Raw genomic sequence first — 20712 nt, forward strand, 5'->3', positions numbered from 1 at the left:
CTGCGCTCAGACTCCCACTTCTCCTGGGTGAGAGCAATGACTATAGTACACATCAGCCCCAATATATACAATAAAAACTAAAAAAAAAGTTACTATCACAAATCCCAATGCATATTTAAATAACTGGAGATTTTTTAGTAATACTCCAAAGGCCATTGAGTGTAAGCCTACCTGCCATATCAGTGAATTGAGCAGTGAGACTGCAGGGGCATGATCTGTACACCAAAACTGCTTCATTAGGCTAAAGTTGTTTTGTTGGCTATAGTGTCCCTTTAAGGGTTCTACTTTAACCTCCAGAATCATGTAAAAATTTTTAGCATGGGTTCAGTGCTATATTGTCGCATAGCTCTTGGATTGTGTTTTGTGCAGGCTATTAGAGTAAACGGAATGGCTTGTTGTTATTGTAGAGCCAGTTTAAAGGGACATGCTCAGCACCATAACAACTTGATTACAATTCAACATCTTACCTTAATGGATTAAGCAGATGTCAAACAAATTAACTTTATATTCTGGAAGTAGGGCATTAGATACCAAAAAATATATGAGAAAGTTTGAGCGTAACCATTTAATTTGGATTGTAGTTACATTTTGATTGACAATATTGTTTGGTTGCTGGATCAAAAAAAAATAGGCTAAGCAGTGTAGAAAGCTATAGAAATGACAGAGCAATGTATGTATCACAAGGTATATCACTTGTGTTTTCTATTTGCTTGTAATGAAATAATTTTTATTTTGATAATTTTACCTTTATAATGCTGTTTTTGTTTTTTTGTTTTAAAACTGTTCAAACTAAATATTTCCCAATTTCTTTTTAATCTTCTAATATTTTTTTCTTATCTAATTAGCCTCTACCTAGTTAGTTGTACTTCTCTAAGGTGTTTGTGTGGCAGAGGCCCTGGCCAGCTTGTCTAAACCAGAGTTGCAAATGTGTTGTTGTGTGTACAGATGCAATAGTTGCAAATACTATTACCATAAAAACTTAATTGCAATGAGTTTTACAACCAAAAATCTATCATGTTGTTTATATATTTTTGACTTTTATATATTGTCTTCATTGATATGCTTGTATGTGTTCCTTAACTTTCATTCGACTCATACATTGTAATGAATATAAATATAGAGGGAAAAAAAAGGAAAAACACCCCACCTTTCTTTAGTACCCCAGTATTTTGGGTACTAAGAGTTCTGTGCAATGTCATATATAATTAACTGGTTCGAAGTCCATATACTGATCAGAAAGTACATTTAGCAAATTGTTATCATAGTGCTAAATCTTGTAAAGCACAGGATTTAGAGCATTGTTTATCGCAAATTCTAAAGAGTTAAATGCTTTTTTCTATTGTCGTTGACTTCCTTCTCATTGATGCATTGGTACTGGAAGTTCTACAACAGAACACAAAGCCCCCTGTGCCATTCCTACCCACCTGCTTTAATATATTATTCAAACCATTGCAACTAATGACATTTGTACTATTTGCAGGAAGGTGCCAGATAGTCTGGCTCTGAATCTAGAGTACACTTCCATTTCTAGTTATCAAAGTTAATAAATGAAGACAATATGCTTATTTGGAACAAAGTTGTCCTATTTTTCATAACTTAACATGTTTGCAACTGTTCTTTGAGTTCCTGATGGAGTGCTTTTGGAACAACTTGGTACGGCGGTTACTTAGATCAGTCTCTCTCTACCATTAACACTGAGCTGTACTAAAGGGATATAAGCAAAAATTAATGTGTGAGAAGGAGCAAGCTCAAATGAGCTTACAATCTACCGATAACTCATTTTACAAGTTAATGATGTTCCTATATAGACTAGTTATAGCCTTACCATAATTGAGTTTAAATAAGTAGTTTATAATTCACTTTGCAGTGATACAATGCAGAGCAAGACAACGCAATTTATAAATTTAATGTCATGAAACATTTTTTTTTCTGGCAACAAAATAGTGTGCTTGCTATTTTACATCTTTTAAGCAGAGAAACCGATGCAGATTATTGTGGCGGAACACTTTTTTTAAAATGACAAAATAAGGCAATATGATTTATTAGTCACCGGAGGCTGCATCGAATCCGGTTTCCCACAAGGCATAGTAGGCACATTCCTATAGACACCACAAACCGAGGGGGAGTCTGGCCTGCAGCTGCTGTAAACTATATTTATTCATTAAGTGTTCTTGCATAGCAAGACCACTTAATGTTATCTCACATATATATTATTATTCTTATTATAGCCAAATTTACCACCCTAACTCCTCCCACAGTTTTTACACTACATAGACAGTAATATACCGAAACGTGCGGATTGTTCCCGATTGGTGTGCTATTACTTTGTGGAACGTTTCGCCGAATGGTTCTCGAAATATCGTCGTTCTTGTGGCGAAATTGGTCCCATAGGAATGAATGGCAAAATGTTCAAAGCTAGAGTGGGAGCTGGCAAAAGCTGAAAAATCAGGACATGATTTCTAAACTGCCACCACTCCCTCATTTTCAAGCCCACCTACACAAAACGTTCAGCTATCCCTGCTGTCACTAAAAATGTCCACGGCTAAGCCATAGTCCTGATAGTTTTCACAATATGACCATTTGTTTGCAACTCACGCCGTCCATTGACATTCATTGAAACTGCACTCTGCAAAGCTCACATTTGAAGGGCAATTTCTAAACTGAGACTGTGCCTTCATTTTTAATACCTCAGAGACATACTATACATTAAAATGTAGGTCTGGGTCTTGTGATTCTCACAATATAAAGCTCTTCGTTGTAGGATTTATAGTTTTTAAAATACGACCGTTTGAAGATGGTAACCGCCAAAATACTCTGACCTGTGCCAGGCTGCAGCAGCAAGTGATGTCATAGACAGGGCCTTTTGCACCTGCTAATGTTTTTATAAATGTATGTTTTAATGTAACTGTGAAGCACTTTGGGCAACAACATTGCAATTAAATGTGCTATATAAATAATAACAGTAACTCCGCCCACTCCAGTTGTAGACTACTGGTGGAGGCAAGAACACTTCACACAATTTCCCCAGAAATTTTAGCTTTTCTAGTTTTAAATGTAACCTTTCATATTATAAGGCTGCAGGGAGGGCTATGATGTCACTTCCTGTTGGCCTATTCATGCTGTAAAGTTAAATTGTTGTCCTTTATATATAGGTCTGAATATTATACAGATTTTACGGTTGCTAGTAACTGTGCGTAACGTTTCTTCCAAAAGTTTAATTTCACAGACCAAGAGAACCATTGCAGCAAGTCTTGGCTGCCCTGTCCACAAGCTTACAGTCTTATCAGTGGGGAGCCCCACAGATTTCTTTAAAATTAACATTCCATGATGCTTTGCAGCATATAGGCAAGTTTAGAAAAATTTAAAAAAATCTCAGCTCTGTTAGCTGAAGAGCCATGAGCTCACATGTTTCAGAAAGGAAAAAATACTATCCCCTTTGTTGCTGTCATAGGATAATCGTGGATTTTTTAGTTGTAATTGACGTATTCATATTGTTTTTATGTGGCGTATTAGGAATTGTGTAACTGTTGTATAACCATGTGCTGCCAGGGTTAAAGTGATGTTTGTAATAATAATAGATTTAATAATACCGAAATTATATGAGGTCACTGCGTACCTGCTAGACTTTGTTTTGCAAGCAGGTAGCCCTGTCCCCTCCCTTGTGGGTGAAGCAGGAAATCTTATGTTCAAGACCTGCTGCTATAATGCTTTTGTTAGGCTTGTAGCTCACCCCAAGACATTGCAACGTGCAATCGTCTATTCAAAAGCCAGGCTTCAATGCAGAATACAGTAAGTTTTCTTGCACCCTAGCCTGTTAATACAAAATATTGTATTGATCTGTTTATGTACTTTTTTTTCTTTCTACAGTAAATCTTTACATATATATATATATATATATATATGTGTTAATCTAATACTTTGCATTGTTTGCCAGTTGTGCTTTATAGTGGTAGCTGATAAGATCGTTGTTCTTTTTGAGGACTGGATGCATGTTATTTCTACCCACAGAAGTGTAATTGAAGTTGTGCTGGTGACATAGGACAAGATGTGCTGGGGTTAAACTGTACAAGTGATACCTGAGTGTTTAGCTAGTATGCAAGATGTTTTAATCCATTAGGTTACAAAGCTCACAGTGAAACTAAAATGGCTGCAAGCATGCCATCCGAACTCTGCCAATATGGCCAAGTAAGGGAGAAAGACAAAAATGAACAAATTAGTTCATATGCAAAACAGAAGTACTTTTTGGTTTGGTATGGTAGTGACAGGTAGCAAATAATGCAGTAGTAATTGCCAATTCACTAAGGCTCATCAAATTTCAATGTTTAAAAACCTGATTCTGATCAACAGTATATATTGCGTAGGCTAGAGTGCTATGAAAAATGTACCTGGTAAAAAATGCACGTTTCCCAATCTCCAAGTTAGGAAAGACTAGAAGAATGTGTGGATATTGTCTGATTGAAACCCCAAGAAGCACATACTCTTATTTGTTGTAACATTTTGAATGACATAGGTTGAGGGGGGTGGGGGGTGGGGTGGGGGGAAACTACTTGTTAGGGTTTTGGTGTAAATAGCATGTAAGGCTGTATAATTTGGCTGAGCCTTCTTTCAAATATCCGAAAAGAACAAAATACTCTGCACATTGCCTCCCCCTTCCCCCCCCCCCCCCCCCCTCAACAGCCGCCCACTTACCACTTTGCAGCTCCATCCCAAGGTAATTTGCAAAATTGCGTAGTTTCAGCCCAGGTGGGCTTTGATTATGCATGATTAAAACTTGTCTGGGCTAGAAACGTCATCATTTTGGGGATGTGCCTTCTCCAATAAAACTATTCACAACTACACCGTGCATTCTGTAGCCGTTTTCCTCTTTCTTCCTTCTTTCTAATATTGCAATGCTGTTAAATAGAAAAGGATGCTGAAATATAAAGATATTATTCTGAATGTGATTGTGTCCTGATAGAAAATGAATTTCATAGGAAATAAGGACTGATTCATCACTTTAAGTGGTCATGCTGCAAAGTTGTTCAACCAATAAAAGTTATCTACATCAATAAGTATTTAAAAAAAAAAAAACAGTTGTTTCAAGAAGCTTTAATTAGAATCTACTTTTATATAAAATATAGATACTTTATGTATACCTCTGTTTAGTAATATCTGCACTTATGCCAATTATGTGTAACCTATTACATCTTACTCTGTAGTAATGAGTTTTTGGCTGTATGATGGGTTTTTGAATTACTGAGATTTAAAATAGCACTTTATTACTATGAATATTTTATACAGTCTCAGTCTGGTCACTGTTGTATGGGTAAACTATTGTATGTCCCATTAAAAAAAAAAAAAAACTTATTGTCCTTTCCTGGATGGCATTTACACATTTTCAGTGCAAAAGGAAGACAATAGATTAAAACAATGCAAATTTAAAATAACATTTTAAATAATAAAATATTATTTAGAACATGGCTAGGCAGCCTTTTAGTGGTACTGTGCCAAAACAAGATTTTAAAGTCCCTTGGTGTGCTAAAATTGGGGTGTGTGTATGTTGCCGTATTGTAGGGATCGACCGATATTGATTTTTTAGAGCCGATACCGATACCGATATTCTGTGAACTTTCAGGCCGATAGCCGATATAATTTGCCGATATTCTGTACATTTACCATTTTGGAAAATAAAAAACTATTTCTAAAGGTAAATGCACAAAATATACATGCCATGTGTAGTGGATGCAGTGTGTTTAGACAGGGGAGCTGTGTATGTGTGTGTAGCGGATGCAGTGTGTGTGTAGCGGATGCAGTGTGTGTGTAGCGGATGCAGTGTGTGTGTAGCGGATGCAGTGTGTGTTTGTGTAGTGTGAGTGGTGTGGATGCAGTGTGTTTGTGTAGTGGATGCAGTGTGTATTTGTCTAGTGTGTATATAATGAAAGCAGCGTGTCTGTGTAGTGTGTGTGGGTAGTGTGCGTAAAGTGAATGCAGTGTGTGTAAAGTGAATGCTGTATATACTAAATGCAAAGTGTGTGTGTTTGTGTAGTGTGTGCATATAAGGAATGCAGAGTGTGTGTATTTGTGTTGTGTGTATAGTGAATGTAGTGTGTTTATATAATGCAGAGTGTGTGTGTTTGTATAGTGTGTGTATATAATGCAGTGTGTGTGTGTGTTTGTATAGTGTGTGTATATAATGTTTATATAATGCAGTGTGTGTTTGTATAGTGTGTGTGTATATAATGCAGTGTGTGTTTGTATAGTGTGTGTGTGTGTGTGTGTGTGTATATATAATACAGTGTGTTTGTGTAGTGTGCATATGCACACACTATACAAACACACTGCATTATATACACACACACACACTATACAAACACACTGCATTATATATACACACACACTATACAAACACACACTGCATTATATAAACATTATATACACACACTATACAAACACACACACACTGCATTATATATACACACACACTATACAAACACACTGAATTATATACACAGTGTGTTTGTGTAGTGTATGTGTATAATAATAGTGTATGTGTGAGGGGGCATTTTTTAATAATTTTTTTTTTTTAATTTTTATTTTTTATATATATATTTAATTATTATTTCTTTTTTGTTGTTGTCCCCCCCTCCCTGATTGTTTCCTTGCCAGGGAGGGGGGATATGTTAATCCCTGGTGGTCCAGTGGCATTAGTTTAGCGAGGGGAGGGGGGTGGGGTGGGCAGCAAGCGTTTACTCACCTCCCAGCAGCTCCTCCAGCTCCCCAGTGTAAATCTCGCGAGACCCGCGGCCGTCAGAGCTGGCCGCGGGTCTCGCGAGATTTACACTGGGGAGCTGGAGGAGCTGCTGGGAGGTGAGTAAACGCTTGCTGCCCGCCCCCCCAGGTCCGCCGGGCTTGTAATGAGCCTGGCGGTCCTGGTTGGTATTATCGGCAATATCGGTATCCCTATTGGCCGATACCGATATTGCCGAAAATACCGAATATCGGCCGATTATATCGGTAAAACCGATAATCGGTCGATCCCTACCGTATTGTGCTTGTGTTATTTAGGTACTACATTTGCTACATTTGTATTAGGTACTACATTTGCTTTGTAACATTGTATTTGTGCGTATGTGGGCTGTTATATTGTATGTCCATGAGTAGTTTGTGGTATTGTGCATGTTATCTATGAATGTTGACTATATGGGACTCCTTGTAGAATTGTGTGTCTGGCTGATATGTCCTATTGTGTGGGCCAGGTACAGGTCAAGGGCAGGAGTGGAGATAGCTGCTGTGAGCTTCTCTTCCCCAGTGCAGATTCCTGTAGTAGGGGCTGGGAGGAAGTATTCTGAGATGTGCTGCAATGTATAAATGCCAAGATTTTACTATTTTATTAATGATTTTATTAATGACACAGAGGCTCCCATTATGCTTTCTCTTTATTTATTTTCTCGCAGCAAAGAGAAAAATATATTAACTTGAATGAAATATGAATAAAAGGATAACATAACATAAATCTGCCTAGGAACAGGGCAGGGTTTTATCAGAGTCCATACAGATGTTTAAACAGCAACTGGATAAATACTTCCAAAAACATAACATACAGGGATATAATTTCTATTTAGTAGTAGCTGCTTGATGCAAGGAGATATCTGACTGCCATTTGGGGGTCATGAAGGATTTTTTTCCTAGTTTGTTGCAAAATTGGAAGCGCTTCAGACTGGATTTTTTGCCTTCTTTTGGATCAATAGCAAAAACATACGTGAGGAAGGCTGAACTTGATGGACACAAGTCTCTTTTCAGCTGTGTAATATGTAACTATGATGCAGGGACAGTATATAAAGGGTCTTGAACTGGCCATCCATGATGAAAATCAAGCTGTGAAGAAACGAAAGATATGGTAAAATCCAAACTCCGGACCCATCAGAATATCAATTTAATCCCAAGGTCACAGGAATACAGCATAACCATAATGATATACAATTTCATACAGTGATAAGTGTATAAAACATCACAAAGAAACTTATTGTCACTTACCGTACAGGTATCCAAGTCATATCAACCCAGTAGTGTCCGAGAACCCACCGGGAGGACGGTTGGGAATAATACACGCCTCCATGTCATTAATAAAATCATGACTTTACGACTTCATGACTTTTAGGAAGATGTGGTGTACTGAACAATATAAATAATTGATGTAAGTCGGTTGATCTCAATATTCATGTACGATCAAGGTAAGATCGCATGCAGGTCTGGCAGGGAATCTCGGGTAGGAGATGGACTTCGTAGCTGACTTTTACCCCTACGAGAAATGTTGAACGATACTCCATCTGGGGTGAAGGATATCGCAGTCCAATCCAAGGCTTTAACATGTGATATCCTCTTACAAGAGAGCAAACAGAGAAGCATAAGCAGTTTCCAAGACAGGTGCTTTAGGAACAATTCAGCATCTGGCAGCCAGGAGTCCAAGAATGTAAACACCACATTGACATCCAAGAACGAAGAGTATCTTGGTCGTGGGGGGGTCTAGTGAACATGATGCCTTTCAGTAGCCTGCAAACGAAAGGATGTTGTCCGACTGGGGAACCATCCAGACCTCGATGACCTGCAGAAATAGCCAATCTAGCCACACATTAACCTTGCGCTAAGCCTTTCCCGATTCAAACAGTGTCGTCAGGAAATTTTAAAACCGCATTCAGAGAGGCAGAAAGTGGATCCAATGACCTTTCCACGCACCAGCCAGCCCATATTCACCATGCGGAGCGATGGGCAGATCTGGTCCCCAGTGCCCAGGCGCTGTCCAGGAGTTCCGTAGTTGACTGTGGAACGTTTGCGAGTGCCCAGGGACCCCGGAAATTAACCAGCCCGTGATTTGAAGTAGACCCTGGTCTATCAAGTCATGTGATTTCCGTTTTGGATCCAGAAGTATCCAGAAGTATATTGTGTCTGCATAGGTAAGACGGCGTCCGAGAGATAAGGTTGAACGGAGGGAAGGCATAATGACTGGATGGCATCCACGTCTGTAGGAAGGCATCCACCCCATCGCTGCAGGGTCTGGACGCCAACTGTAATATCGGGGCAGTTGAGTGTTCAGTCTGGATGCGAACAGGTAGACTTCCAACGGACTCCACAATAGTTCCAGACATCGAAAGGTCGAGTTGAGCAGATGCCAGTCCCCCGAATCCTCCAGGTATCTGGAATTCCAATCCGGCCATGTGTTATCCAAACCCAGAATGGGCTCTGCCATCACTGATACATTGTTGTGAAGACAGAACTGCCAGAAATCCTTCTGATCTGAGGGTCAACCTCAGGCGTCTTCAACGCCGTGTCTGGGACAGATGGCTTGGGGCATTCCGCCCAAAACTTGCTGCGGCCCTCCTTGGAGAGGGAGGTACGCATATGCAAAGCCAAATACTTGGCGTTGTGTTCCGGACGGTCCCACTCTGCAGAGATAGGATAGAGGGGAGTAACAAAGCCACAGGGTCTAAAGCAGTACAACTGCAGGGCTGCAGAGCAGAGTAGGCTATGCAATCAGAGCAAGTAATCACAGTAGGTCCCAGCCTAAAATCAGGGGGCCACAGGTCCCAACCCAGCAACAACCAGAAGGAGAACTAGTTAACCAAGAGAAAAAAACACACTAAGCACAGGGGTTGAGTAGTCCCCAAACAGATTGTACCTATATGAGAGGAGGAGCCATGACGTTGAGTGCCCAGTCAGCCACGAGGTGTAGGCTGCCAGGATTCGCCAAAAGTAAGCAGGCTCAGTCCCCACAATGGTCGTTTGTGGCCACATGTGTGCCGCCAGGTGAAGCGATTACCCGCTCGGCAAACTACAACCAGACGCCCGCGGCGGGGATCCCAAGGGAAGGAGACCCGCTCCGGCTCGTGGTGGCACAACTGCGGCCGACTGCGGTCACTAGGAGAGAAGTTAGGGGGAAAATAAAATGGCAGGACCGGGATCTCGAGCCTGTGCTCCCATGGGGCGCAGCACAGGCCGGGAGAGACGGCCCAAACCAATGAGAAAACACTAAGCAGTGGGGAAAAAGCCCACCGACAATCACAGAGACAAGGCAAATATTAAAGTAACAATATAAATACCTATAAACATATATAAATAGCTAATCAATGCCAAATTACAGAAAAAAGGAATATACTTGGCTGGTTTGAGGGAGCAGCAAAGAAAGAGGAAGTTGATGGCTAGTACAAGACTCTTTATAGACTGTTCCTGATTGGCTGCCCTGTTCCATGGCAGATTTTTTAGATTATCCTTTTATTCATATTTCATTCCAGTTTATATATTTTTCTCTTTGCTGCTGAGGGAAAATAAAGAAAGAGAAAGCATAATAGGAGTCTCCGTGTCTTTAATAAAATTGAGGATTTTCCCTCAACAACTGCAATTACCGCTTGGTTGCATATCTGAATTCCACATGGTACTCATGATAGTCAAGAGCCTGTTTGGTGTTGGCAGCCTTGAGTGCAGTGCATGGCACACATGCCATTGGTCGCTGACCCCTGACCCCTGAAGTTCCTGCCTTAAAAAGAACATCCATGTGTTTTGTAGGTGTTGCAGTGAGCTCTGCTACGACCAGGAATGACTTTAAAGCTTTCGGTCAATCCTGGTGTTTCCATTATCTTAACTCCCATCAGGGTTTATAGAGTAATTAGTTAAGCAATTTCATTCATGAAGACATGCATGAATCTGATATGTAAGCTGTGAAAGCAGTTAACATGCTTTTTACTGTTTATTTTTGTGTAAATCCATTCTTGGTGTTATATCTTTTGATTGTGCTGAAACTCTGATTTGACAGCGCTGTTTAATGAAATATGGAAATGGAGATAACATAAGAAAACAAACCTGAAGCCGCTACCTTCTAAAGTAATTTAGTCATTAGTAAGCAGTCACTGTGCTTTCATGTTCTATAGTTTGCATACACTGTTATAGTATAACACTACTTTAATCATTGCAGCTGTCTGGCATTTAACGAACATAGGATCTGTTATTGTGTTATGTTTAAGAGATGGATAACATAAATATTGTAAAAAAAAAATGAAAAAAAATTGTAATGATCAACTATTGCACCTTTTTTTCATTTTTTTTCAGGACTAATTATTAAATCGTTTTTTTTTTGTGTGTGTGTGTTTTGTTGTTGTTTTTCGTCTGTTGCTCATTTTTCACGCCCTAACCATGGATAGAGGGCCTCTTTGACAGTGCATAGATTATCCCATAAATCCCTGAAAGCAGTTATTTATAGTCACAGCAGGAGTTTTTGGGAGTTGTAGTTTAGTTTTTGCCTTTCTACTTTTGAAAGCAAAGAGCTGAATTACAACATTTTGCGGGTTACTGGCATGAAAGGTGTGTTGGCTCGTCACACATGCTTGAATGACACAGTTTGCCTGCCACCCATGCATGAGCAGAATACTGCAGAAATGCGAGCATGCATTTTTTTCTTGCATTCTCTTAATGTTGGGCTGCTCTTTTGTTCTGCTTCTTGGGGTCACCAAGGAAAACCTATGGATTTGGAGTAACACGACTGCTATTCCAGATAGTTTCAAACCTGATCTAGAACACTCTGTAAACTTAGCTGCAGGTATGCATGCAACGAGCACAGAGTGCTCTCCCAACGCGTTACTTTGACTGTTGTCAGAGTCTAACACGGTATACCATCTGCCAGGTTGGCAGGTACAGACATAAACAAAACAGCTTTTTTCTTTGTAATATTGACGTTTGTCAAGTATTTAACTGGACTCCTTTTACAGTTAAAGCAAATTTAATTGAATGCATTTTTTTCAGGTGACAGGCCACTGTTTTCCTTCTTCCAGTAGTGTAACAGTGTATCACAAACCTACCAGTTGTTTTTGTACCTGTTTCCATAGTATCATGGATTGACTAAGCCTTTGGGAGGGGAGTGTTGAGGTGTTGCTAAGGGAGGGACTTGTGTTGTTTTTTCCAAATACTGATTAAGGAGCGTACAATTTTAATTTCCAGCAGTGTGATTAAACATTGCATAAAAGTCATTTTACCTTGCAACATTAAATTCAAGGACACGTGGCTCTGAATAGATGAGCTATTACTTATGCATGAAGTCTTTTTTCTTTCCTATGCTATGGTCATGTGTTTTTGGTTCTTTTCAGTAGTAAGCAGATATCTGTAATTATAGTTATGTAATTTAATAAGAGACATCATTGGTAATTTTGAATTGTAATTTTGAGCTAAACATTGCTTACATAACTCTGGAGTTGCCAGGAATGTACCATGTAAATAATTCTGAAAAATTATAGGGTACACATAGAATTAATAAAAAAAATTGGTTAACATCCACGCACTGCAGATATTTAATAAAATAACATTAAAAAAGTTAAATAACCATGATAAGATTATTAATTAATAGAATCCACTTTAAGAAATAGCTTCAAAGGGACACTCTGCCCAAAAAAATAAGTCAATGTTTAGTAGATATACTCCCAGTGAAGACATGCATGCATTTTTTCACTTGGCTTATATCTAAAAACAGTTTGCAAAACCTATAGAGGCCTATACATCAGTCAGGTGACTATAACAAATACGTGAAGTTTTCTGACTCCTCAAAGAAGTCACAATCCAAATTGGGCTTAAACCTTGGTTTATGACAAAAAACAAAATGGCGCATTGAAGAGGTTTGCAACTAAATCACAGGCTGAACATTAGACAGCCAATAACAGTAATAATATGAATAGGTGACAGGTGTGTAATTAACTATTATGTTCAATATGGACCTTGCTGTATGTGGGGCTGCTTGCTTTAGCTCGGCGGCCCCAGGGTGGAGGATCGGCCTTTTCCTCCCCCCATGAGTACCTCCACGAGAGTAGGCCTCAGAAGTGGCGCTCGGCCGCAGGTCGGCGGGCGAGTCTCCAGGGTCGCCTGGGAATGTTCCCCATCGGTCAGGTACAGTATGCACACTCGTTGGCTGCTGTTTTGGGGTTAACATCCCATTTTGTGCCTGGTTTAGAGTAGTTTGTGTGAGGAGCTCACCACACACAAGTCTGTCGGCCATGTTGGTCAGGCCCCGCCCCCGAAACAGGGTTTCTTGATGCCTGTGACATGTAATTTTAGGCTCTGATTTTGCCCTTAGTCCTGCCACTTGTCCTGCTTCAGGGGAGATCTGGGAAGGACAAGGCAGAGTAAATTAATGCAGTTCCCAATAATCGCTCCCTCAAGGTTCTGGTGCTCACTAGTGGAGTTAGAGCACAGTTACCCCATTGAGGGAGCGCTTACTGTGATCTGCACCTAAGAGAAGTGCAGATCACACTCTCCCCCGCATTTATCACCAAAGAGGTTTATCCCCGACTGACCAGCAGACATCCTGGTCTTTCTTTTAGCATTTTGCCACACACGCGCAATAGTCTCCCAATGCTTTTCTATGGGAAAGCATTTGATTGGCTGAGATCATTAATTATGATGACTTCAGCCACAGGGGCTGATCAGGGTATGGTCAGTGCTGTTGGACCGGCGAGGCACCCAAATCTGAGATAAAGGTGAGTTTCCTCTTCATTTGCTGGGGAGGCGCTAAATAGTGTTTTTAACACTATAGGCTCAGGAATACACATTTGTACTCCTGACCCTATAGTGTTCCTTTAATGTTCATCTGCTGCTATTAATGTGTTTTAACTTAGTAATAAATGTGGAAAATGCTATTGTTGTTTCCCTCTATGTTTTACTACAGGAATTTTAGCAAACTTGACGGTTTATTTATGAATGAATACGTTTTGGTGAACTAACAAGTTTGAAAATGCTTCAGTTACACTAATCTTAAAGGAAATAAGAAAAAAATGTGGGGATTATTTAGACTTTTTTTAGGTATATATTTTCTTTCCAAAGCAAATATTTTGGCCTAAATTTTCTTAGCACTTTGTCAGCTCACTAATTGGAAAACACATGTAATATGTTGACCAATTATTTATAGCAATTAACATCACATTGCAGAACCCGCTCCTATGGGTTTTCATACCTTTTCAGCATTTCAGATATCTGAAAGGTGGACAAATCTTTTAGGAACAGCAAAGGGGTCTGATCTATAAAAGAGATGTCAGCGTGTCAAACATGCACATGACGCTAAGTGACGGCTATACTGGGAAGCTCCACTCATTACAACCAATGCACACAGCTTTGTTAAAGAGACTTTACACCCCTCAAAACAGGTTCATCTTAATGAAGTTGTCTTTACGTGGGAAATACCTTGCAACTGCATTACCTCAGGGCGTTAAACAGTTTTTGAATATTTTAAGCCTAAAGTTGGTTTCCTGGCACCTGTCTGTCCTATCTCCTGCAGTCCTTGCTTTGGATGCAGCACTTATTCCTATATTTTTACTTGGTCACTTGACTCTCCCAGCATATCACTGCAACCCATTAAAGTTTCAGTATCTACTGTAATTCTCAATGGGCAGCTAGGTGTGCCTGACAGCATCAGCAATGGCCAGCAACAGAGGAGGCAGGACATACAGACATCAAGGGCCCACCCCTTGATAAACTGTTATATAATGGTTAAACCCCTTGAGGTATATCAGGTCCAATGTACAGATCACCCATAAGGTGTGTGTGTGTGTACATTATAAAATGTGATCCAAAATTACAGTTATATATTTTATAGGAAAATGCCAATAGGCAGCATGTATTTTCTGTACTGGGGTAACCCCGATCTATCTTTAGTAGAGGAACAGCTTTATAAAATTAAATTTGCAATGTTTGTATTTCAGAGAGGAAACTGGACAGCAGGACTTCTGTATTGAAGACTCTCATATTGAGCGTTTAGGAGAAATCTGTGTTAAGCACCACTGTAAGTTAAATGTTTACACTCTGACCGAGAAATCCGAACCCGAGGCTCAGACTGACATGGAAAAAAAGATTGAAGAATTGAGAACCTACATTCAAAGTCATTCAAACTGTCCGGTGAGCATTTGAAAAAAAAAATCCCAAATAAGTGCTGAGTAATCTGCTCTTGTAGTATTGTTCAAAATATCTACTCTCAAACACTTGGGTTGAGTATGTGAAGTAATATAATAGCTGAAAAGTATTTTACATTCAGGTGAGATTCCCCTAATAGTAAGAGCTATTAACAAACAAATATTTCAAGAACTGTTGGTAAATGTTGTATATCCTTTTCTAGGAAAACATAATTTAGCATTTTTAACGTGCAAACTGCTGAATAGAGATAAACCGATTTTAATGCTTCTGTAGCAGAAAATGCTTAAATGGACACTATAGTCGCCAGAACTACAACTGAATGTAGTTGTTCTGGTGAGTATAATATTCCCTTCAGGCTTTTTGCAGTAAACATGGTCTTTTCAGAGAAAATGCAGTGTTTACATTACAACCTAGTGATAACTCCGCTGGCCACTTTTCAGATGGCTACTAGCGGTACTTACTGTGGCAGTGCTACATGGAGACACTGAACTTTCCTCTTACATATGCCGATTGCCCAGGGCAGCGTTTGTCTCTGCCCCGTTCTGCCTCTTTGACTGTGCTCATCGAAATTGACAATCTCAGCCAATCCAATGCTTTCCTGATGTTCAGATACCTAATCCAGAAAGATGTACTTGTTAACACCCACCTAAGCTGAACCCTTTCATTTTATATTGTCTGCCTCCTTTTACATTTGCCATACTGAGGCAGCCATGTTATTATAGCCCAGCATATTCGTGCCCTACAGCTGGTGCTTGATTCATTGTACCTGCTGTCTGGTCCAGACATTTTTCTTTGGTACAATCCTTCCACAGCTTGAGAACCACCCCTGCATTGATTGCAATTCATCAGAAAAGCATTGTGAGCTTAGCACACAGGTTTTTATAGAACAAGTCTTCCCTGCAGTTTATCAACTGTATTTTTTTTTTTATTTTTTTTTAGTTGTCCTTAAATAATTTTCCCATGTACATTTTTTGTAATTTTTCTCTGTAACAGTAGCTTTCACTGTACGTATTAAAGTTATTGATCCGAAAATAAATAAAAGTGAAGTCGTCAAGCAAGCTATCCTTTAGATTATAACTTGTCTAAGATTGTGAAATACTTTGATATACTCTGGAGTGCTCAGGGATTCATATCCTTGTTCCATTTAAATGTATAGATAAGAATGATGAACAAATATGAAGATGGGCTTCTGCTGTAATGATGCCAATCCAATGCCAACTCTGGGATAACTGAAATCAACTTGGGGTGTAATCATCTCACACTAAAATAATAGAAGGAACAGATTTGGCTTAAATCGACATTATAGGCATCAAAACAACTTTAGCTTAACCCCTTAAGGACGGCGGGCATGCTATGCTGTCCTTGGGGACCCGGCTCTAAACGCCGGGGGACAGCATAGCACGTCCCCGCTGTCCTATTCACTTAACCGGTCGCCGGCGATTGCGGTGGGAGGACTCACCTGGCATCCCAGGGAGTCTCCCTGCTCCTGTTCTGGCCCTCCTGGGCCATGTGATCGCGTCCACAGCAGTGCCAGCAGGGGGAGTGCTTGTAATGACAGGTTCTCCCCCTGCTGCCTGTAAAATGTAAAATATAAAGTTAAAACACAGTTTAAAATGAAATATATATTTAGATGATCTAAGTACAGTGGGACCTCGGTTTACAAACGCCTCGGTTAACATAATTTTCGGTTTACAAATGAAAATCCATTGAAAATAATGCCTCGGTTTACAAATTTGTTTCGCAATACACAATTGCACCTGGGAGGTTTATAGCACCGCCCCCTGCATGCTGGAGCCTGTGGGTAGCACGTGGCGTCGAGTGTGGAGGTGTTGGAGCGGCTTTTGCATCGAGTTTTGGTGCCTTTGTGGAAATTGTTTGCAGTGGTTTTGGGACTTTTTGGAACTTTTTTGGTGCATTTCTCAAGCTGTGGAAAGGTAGGGAGCTGAGCTTCATTGTTTGCATGCCTTTAATAGTGTGTTCTGCATTGTGGGTTTGTTTCCATGCCAGCTCATTTTGACTTATTTCAGACCTCCAGAACGGATTAATTGGTTTTCAATGCATTCCTATGGGAAACCGCGTTTCGGTTTACAAATGTTTCGCAATAAGAAACATCCCGGAGAACGCATTAAATTCGTAAACCGAGGTCCCACTGTATATATATGTATATATATATATATGTGTATGTATTGATATCAAATTACATGTAGAACAAAATTATATATCTATCCATTGTACAGCGCTATGGAATCTGGCGCTATATAAATAATAATATACACAAGTATAGAGAGAGATATCTATATATAATAATTCTATGTATATATTTATGTAATAAGTTTACATAATTAGGTCATTTTATTAATTACAATTTGCGGGACTTGCCTGACAACCCATGCCGAAAGTCCAGGGAATTTAATTTGCTAGCACTATATTTAACCCTGTATCTTTCCAAGACACCATAAAACCTGTACATGGTGAGTACTGTTTTACTCTGAAGACTTTGCTGAACACGAATATTAGTGTTTCGAAACAGAAAACTGTATTACAACGATGATATCGTCAGTGAAAGTGACATTCTTTGCATTTTTCACACACAAATGGCACTTACACGGATGATATAATTGTTGTGATCTAGTTTACTGTTTTGAAACACAGCGAAGTCTCCTGAGTATAACCGTACCCCTCATGTACAGGTTTTATGGGGTTTTCAAAAGTTACAGAGTCAAATATAAGGCTTGCATTTCAGTTTTTTCACATTGAAATTCGCCAGATTGGTTACGTTGCCTTTGAGACCGTATGGTAGCCAAGGAATGAAAATTACCCCCATGATGGCAAACCATTTGCAATAGTAGACAACTCAAGGTATTGCAAATGGGTTATGTCCAATAACTTTAATACGTACAATAAAAGCTACAATAAAAGCTACAGAGGAAAATTACAAAAAATGTACATGGGAAAATTATTTAAGGACAACTAAAAAAAAACACAGTTGATAAACTGCAGGGAAGACTTGTTCTATAAAAACCTGCCCTTTCTATATCAATATGGTGAATTTCAATATATATTTGACCCTCTAACTTCCCAAAACATCATAAAACCTGTACATAGGGGGTACTGTTTTACACGTGAGACATCGCTGAATACAAATATGTGTATTTTATTGCAGTAAAAGCAAACCTGTATTATGACATTCACAGTTAAAATGTCACGTAGAACTAAAACATTTTAAAAAAAATATTTTCTCCCATTTTTTAAAACATTATATTCATATTAAATTATGTTTCATACCTAAATATTTGATGTTAAATGAAAGCCCTGTTTCCCCTGAATAAAATGATATATAATAAGTGTGGGTGCACATAATATGAAAGAGGTGAATTACGCCTGAACAGACATATAGTGCAAATTCAAGTTTTTTTTTTTTTTTATCACAACGTATACATTTGCCTCAGTCCTTAAGGGGTTAATGAAGCAGTATTGGTGTATAGATCATGCCCCTGCAGTCTCACTGCTCAATTTTCTGCTATTTATGACTTAGATCACTTTTGTTTCTGTCCATGTAGCCCTAGCCACACTTGACTGATTTGACAGACTGTAATACAATGATGTGCAAGTCACATGTAGGGAGAGTTGTGTAAATAAAGTGTTTTAACTCTTAAATGGCAGATAATTGTGCAGTGAGACCGCAGGGGCATTACCTATATACAAAAACTATTTTATTAAGCTAAAGTTGTTTAGGTACCTGTAGTGTCCATTAAGGGAACACTCCATTAAAACAAACAATTACAGCTCAATGATAAGTCTTTGCAAGTCTGGTGTTCTGGGCAACTCAAGTTAAGCTCCATAGACCTAAACGTCCAGAAAGTAATCAGACCGGCTGTCTGGTTGACAGCTGGGGAGGTGTAGCAAAATTAATTTATAAAAGTGACGGTTTCTCTTTCCCATGTAGCTGTCATCTAAACAATGCACAGCAAATGATAAATAATACCTCCTCCACCCCCACCCTCTTATTTTTTTGATTGGCAGCCTTTTTTTTCCTTCTTGAAATCTTTTTAATGTATTCCATAAATCTTTGCAGAGTACAAGACATCAGAGGAAAAGTAGATGACAATAGAATAATTAATCTGACTGCAGCTAATTTGCACCCAAAATAGTTTATTTTGTAAAAAAATTTTATATAACCTGTGGCTTCATGTAAAGTTGTTTATTTTTAGGGGGGCACGATAACTTTAAGAAATAGATAAGCCTTCCTTTTAACTGCTTATATGTGTTCAGTGGGTTGTTTAAACCACTCCTTTTTCCTGTTGCAGTAACTGATCATTCACTGCAATTCAGGTTGCATTGTCGTAGATTTGAGAAGACTTTTGTACACATTCGGAAAAGGCATGAGAGTCACATAAAATAATCTAATTGAAATAATCTTTTAATAAAGTTAAATTAACTACATTCTAGACTTGTGGCTCCTTCCCACACTAAAACCCTTAAAAAGAGGGGTTTGTTCTAGAACAAATGGCACTTTTGTTTTACTCATGAGCTTTCCCTGCGATCAACATCCTTAGTGTGTAGAGTTAAACGGAAGAGTTTGTTATCTCATCACTATCTTTTACTAAAACTTGATTTGGGGAGAATTATTGTGAACAATGGCAGGGTTAAACTCTTTTGCATTTATGCACCAAACTTCGAATTGTAGTGTATGTAAATCCAAATGCCGTTTTAGAGAAAAATTAAAAACCTGCTAAAGTCGCAGGTTGACCATTTAAATAAGGCTGCCAAAACAGGTTGACAAACGCAGTCATTGTCAATTTAGGAGAAAGTAGATCTACAAAAGGCTGACAAGCCTTGTGAAGTTTCAAGGGTTTCTATGTACAGTGTTAAAGGACCACTATAGACACCCAGACCACTTCAGCTTAATGAAGTGGTCTGGGTGCCTGGTCTATCTAGAATTAACACTTTCTGCTGTAAACATAGCAGTTCCTCTGCCAGTCCTTACATTGGCTCCCTTTATCCTATAGGAGTCAATTCAAAGTGCTAACCCATACATTTAAAGCACTGAACAATTCCAGCCCCTCTTATATCTCTTCACTGATCCATAGGTATGCCCCTCCGCTCTGCCCGTGACCACCTCCTGACTGCTGCTCGCACCCGTACGGCCAACTCGCGCTTGCAAGACCTCTCGCGGGCGGCTCCTCTCCTATGGAATAGCTTGCCTACTGCCATCAGACTCTCCCCTAGTCTTCAATCATTTAACAAGGGCCTTAAAACCCATCTCTTCAGGAAAGTGTATGGCCTCCCAGAGTAATCTCTCCCTTACATAACTGTCTCTTGCTCTCTCCTATGGGACAGTGCTTTGCTCTCTCCTCCAGCTCTGCTTCACTCCTACTTGATATTTCCTGTCCTAATGTTTCTAATACCCCACCTCCTATAGTCTGTAAGCTCTTTTGAGCAGGGTCCTCTTCAACCTATTGTTCCTGTAAGTTGTCTTGTAATTGTCCTATTTATTGTGTTGGCGCTATATAAATGGCAATAATAATAATAATAATATAATATCCTCAATGCATACATGCATGCATTTTCAGGCATGTATTCATTGTGGGTACATCTTTAAAGAGTTTGCAAAGGCATTTGTAAGCCCTCCCCTTTTTTCCTGGAAGAGACTTTCAGTCTCTTCACAGGAAATAACCAATTGGAGGCTTCTCATAGAGAAGCCTCTGACTTGGAAGTCACTTGCGCGCATGCCCGCCCGTCTGCAACAGTAGAGCTGGTCTGAGGTCTGTGAGGGAGTAGAGCGTGGCTGCCACTTCT

General features: G+C 39.4%; 1 protein-coding gene across 1 annotated transcript in view; it reads left to right on the forward strand.

Moving 5' to 3' along the window:
* The window catches only part of AKAP13 (A-kinase anchoring protein 13), a 294031-nt gene that overhangs the window by 148915 nt on the left and 124404 nt on the right, over positions 1–20712 (forward strand). Inside the window, exon 7 of the mRNA XM_063448874.1 lies at positions 14706–14898. Coding sequence (XP_063304944.1) covers positions 14706–14898 — 193 coding nt within the window. The remainder of the gene's footprint in view (positions 1–14705; positions 14899–20712) is intronic.

Source organism: Pelobates fuscus, chromosome 3, assembly GCF_036172605.1.
Source record: "Pelobates fuscus isolate aPelFus1 chromosome 3, aPelFus1.pri, whole genome shotgun sequence".
In the NCBI taxonomy this organism is placed as follows: Eukaryota; Metazoa; Chordata; class Amphibia; order Anura; family Pelobatidae; genus Pelobates; species Pelobates fuscus.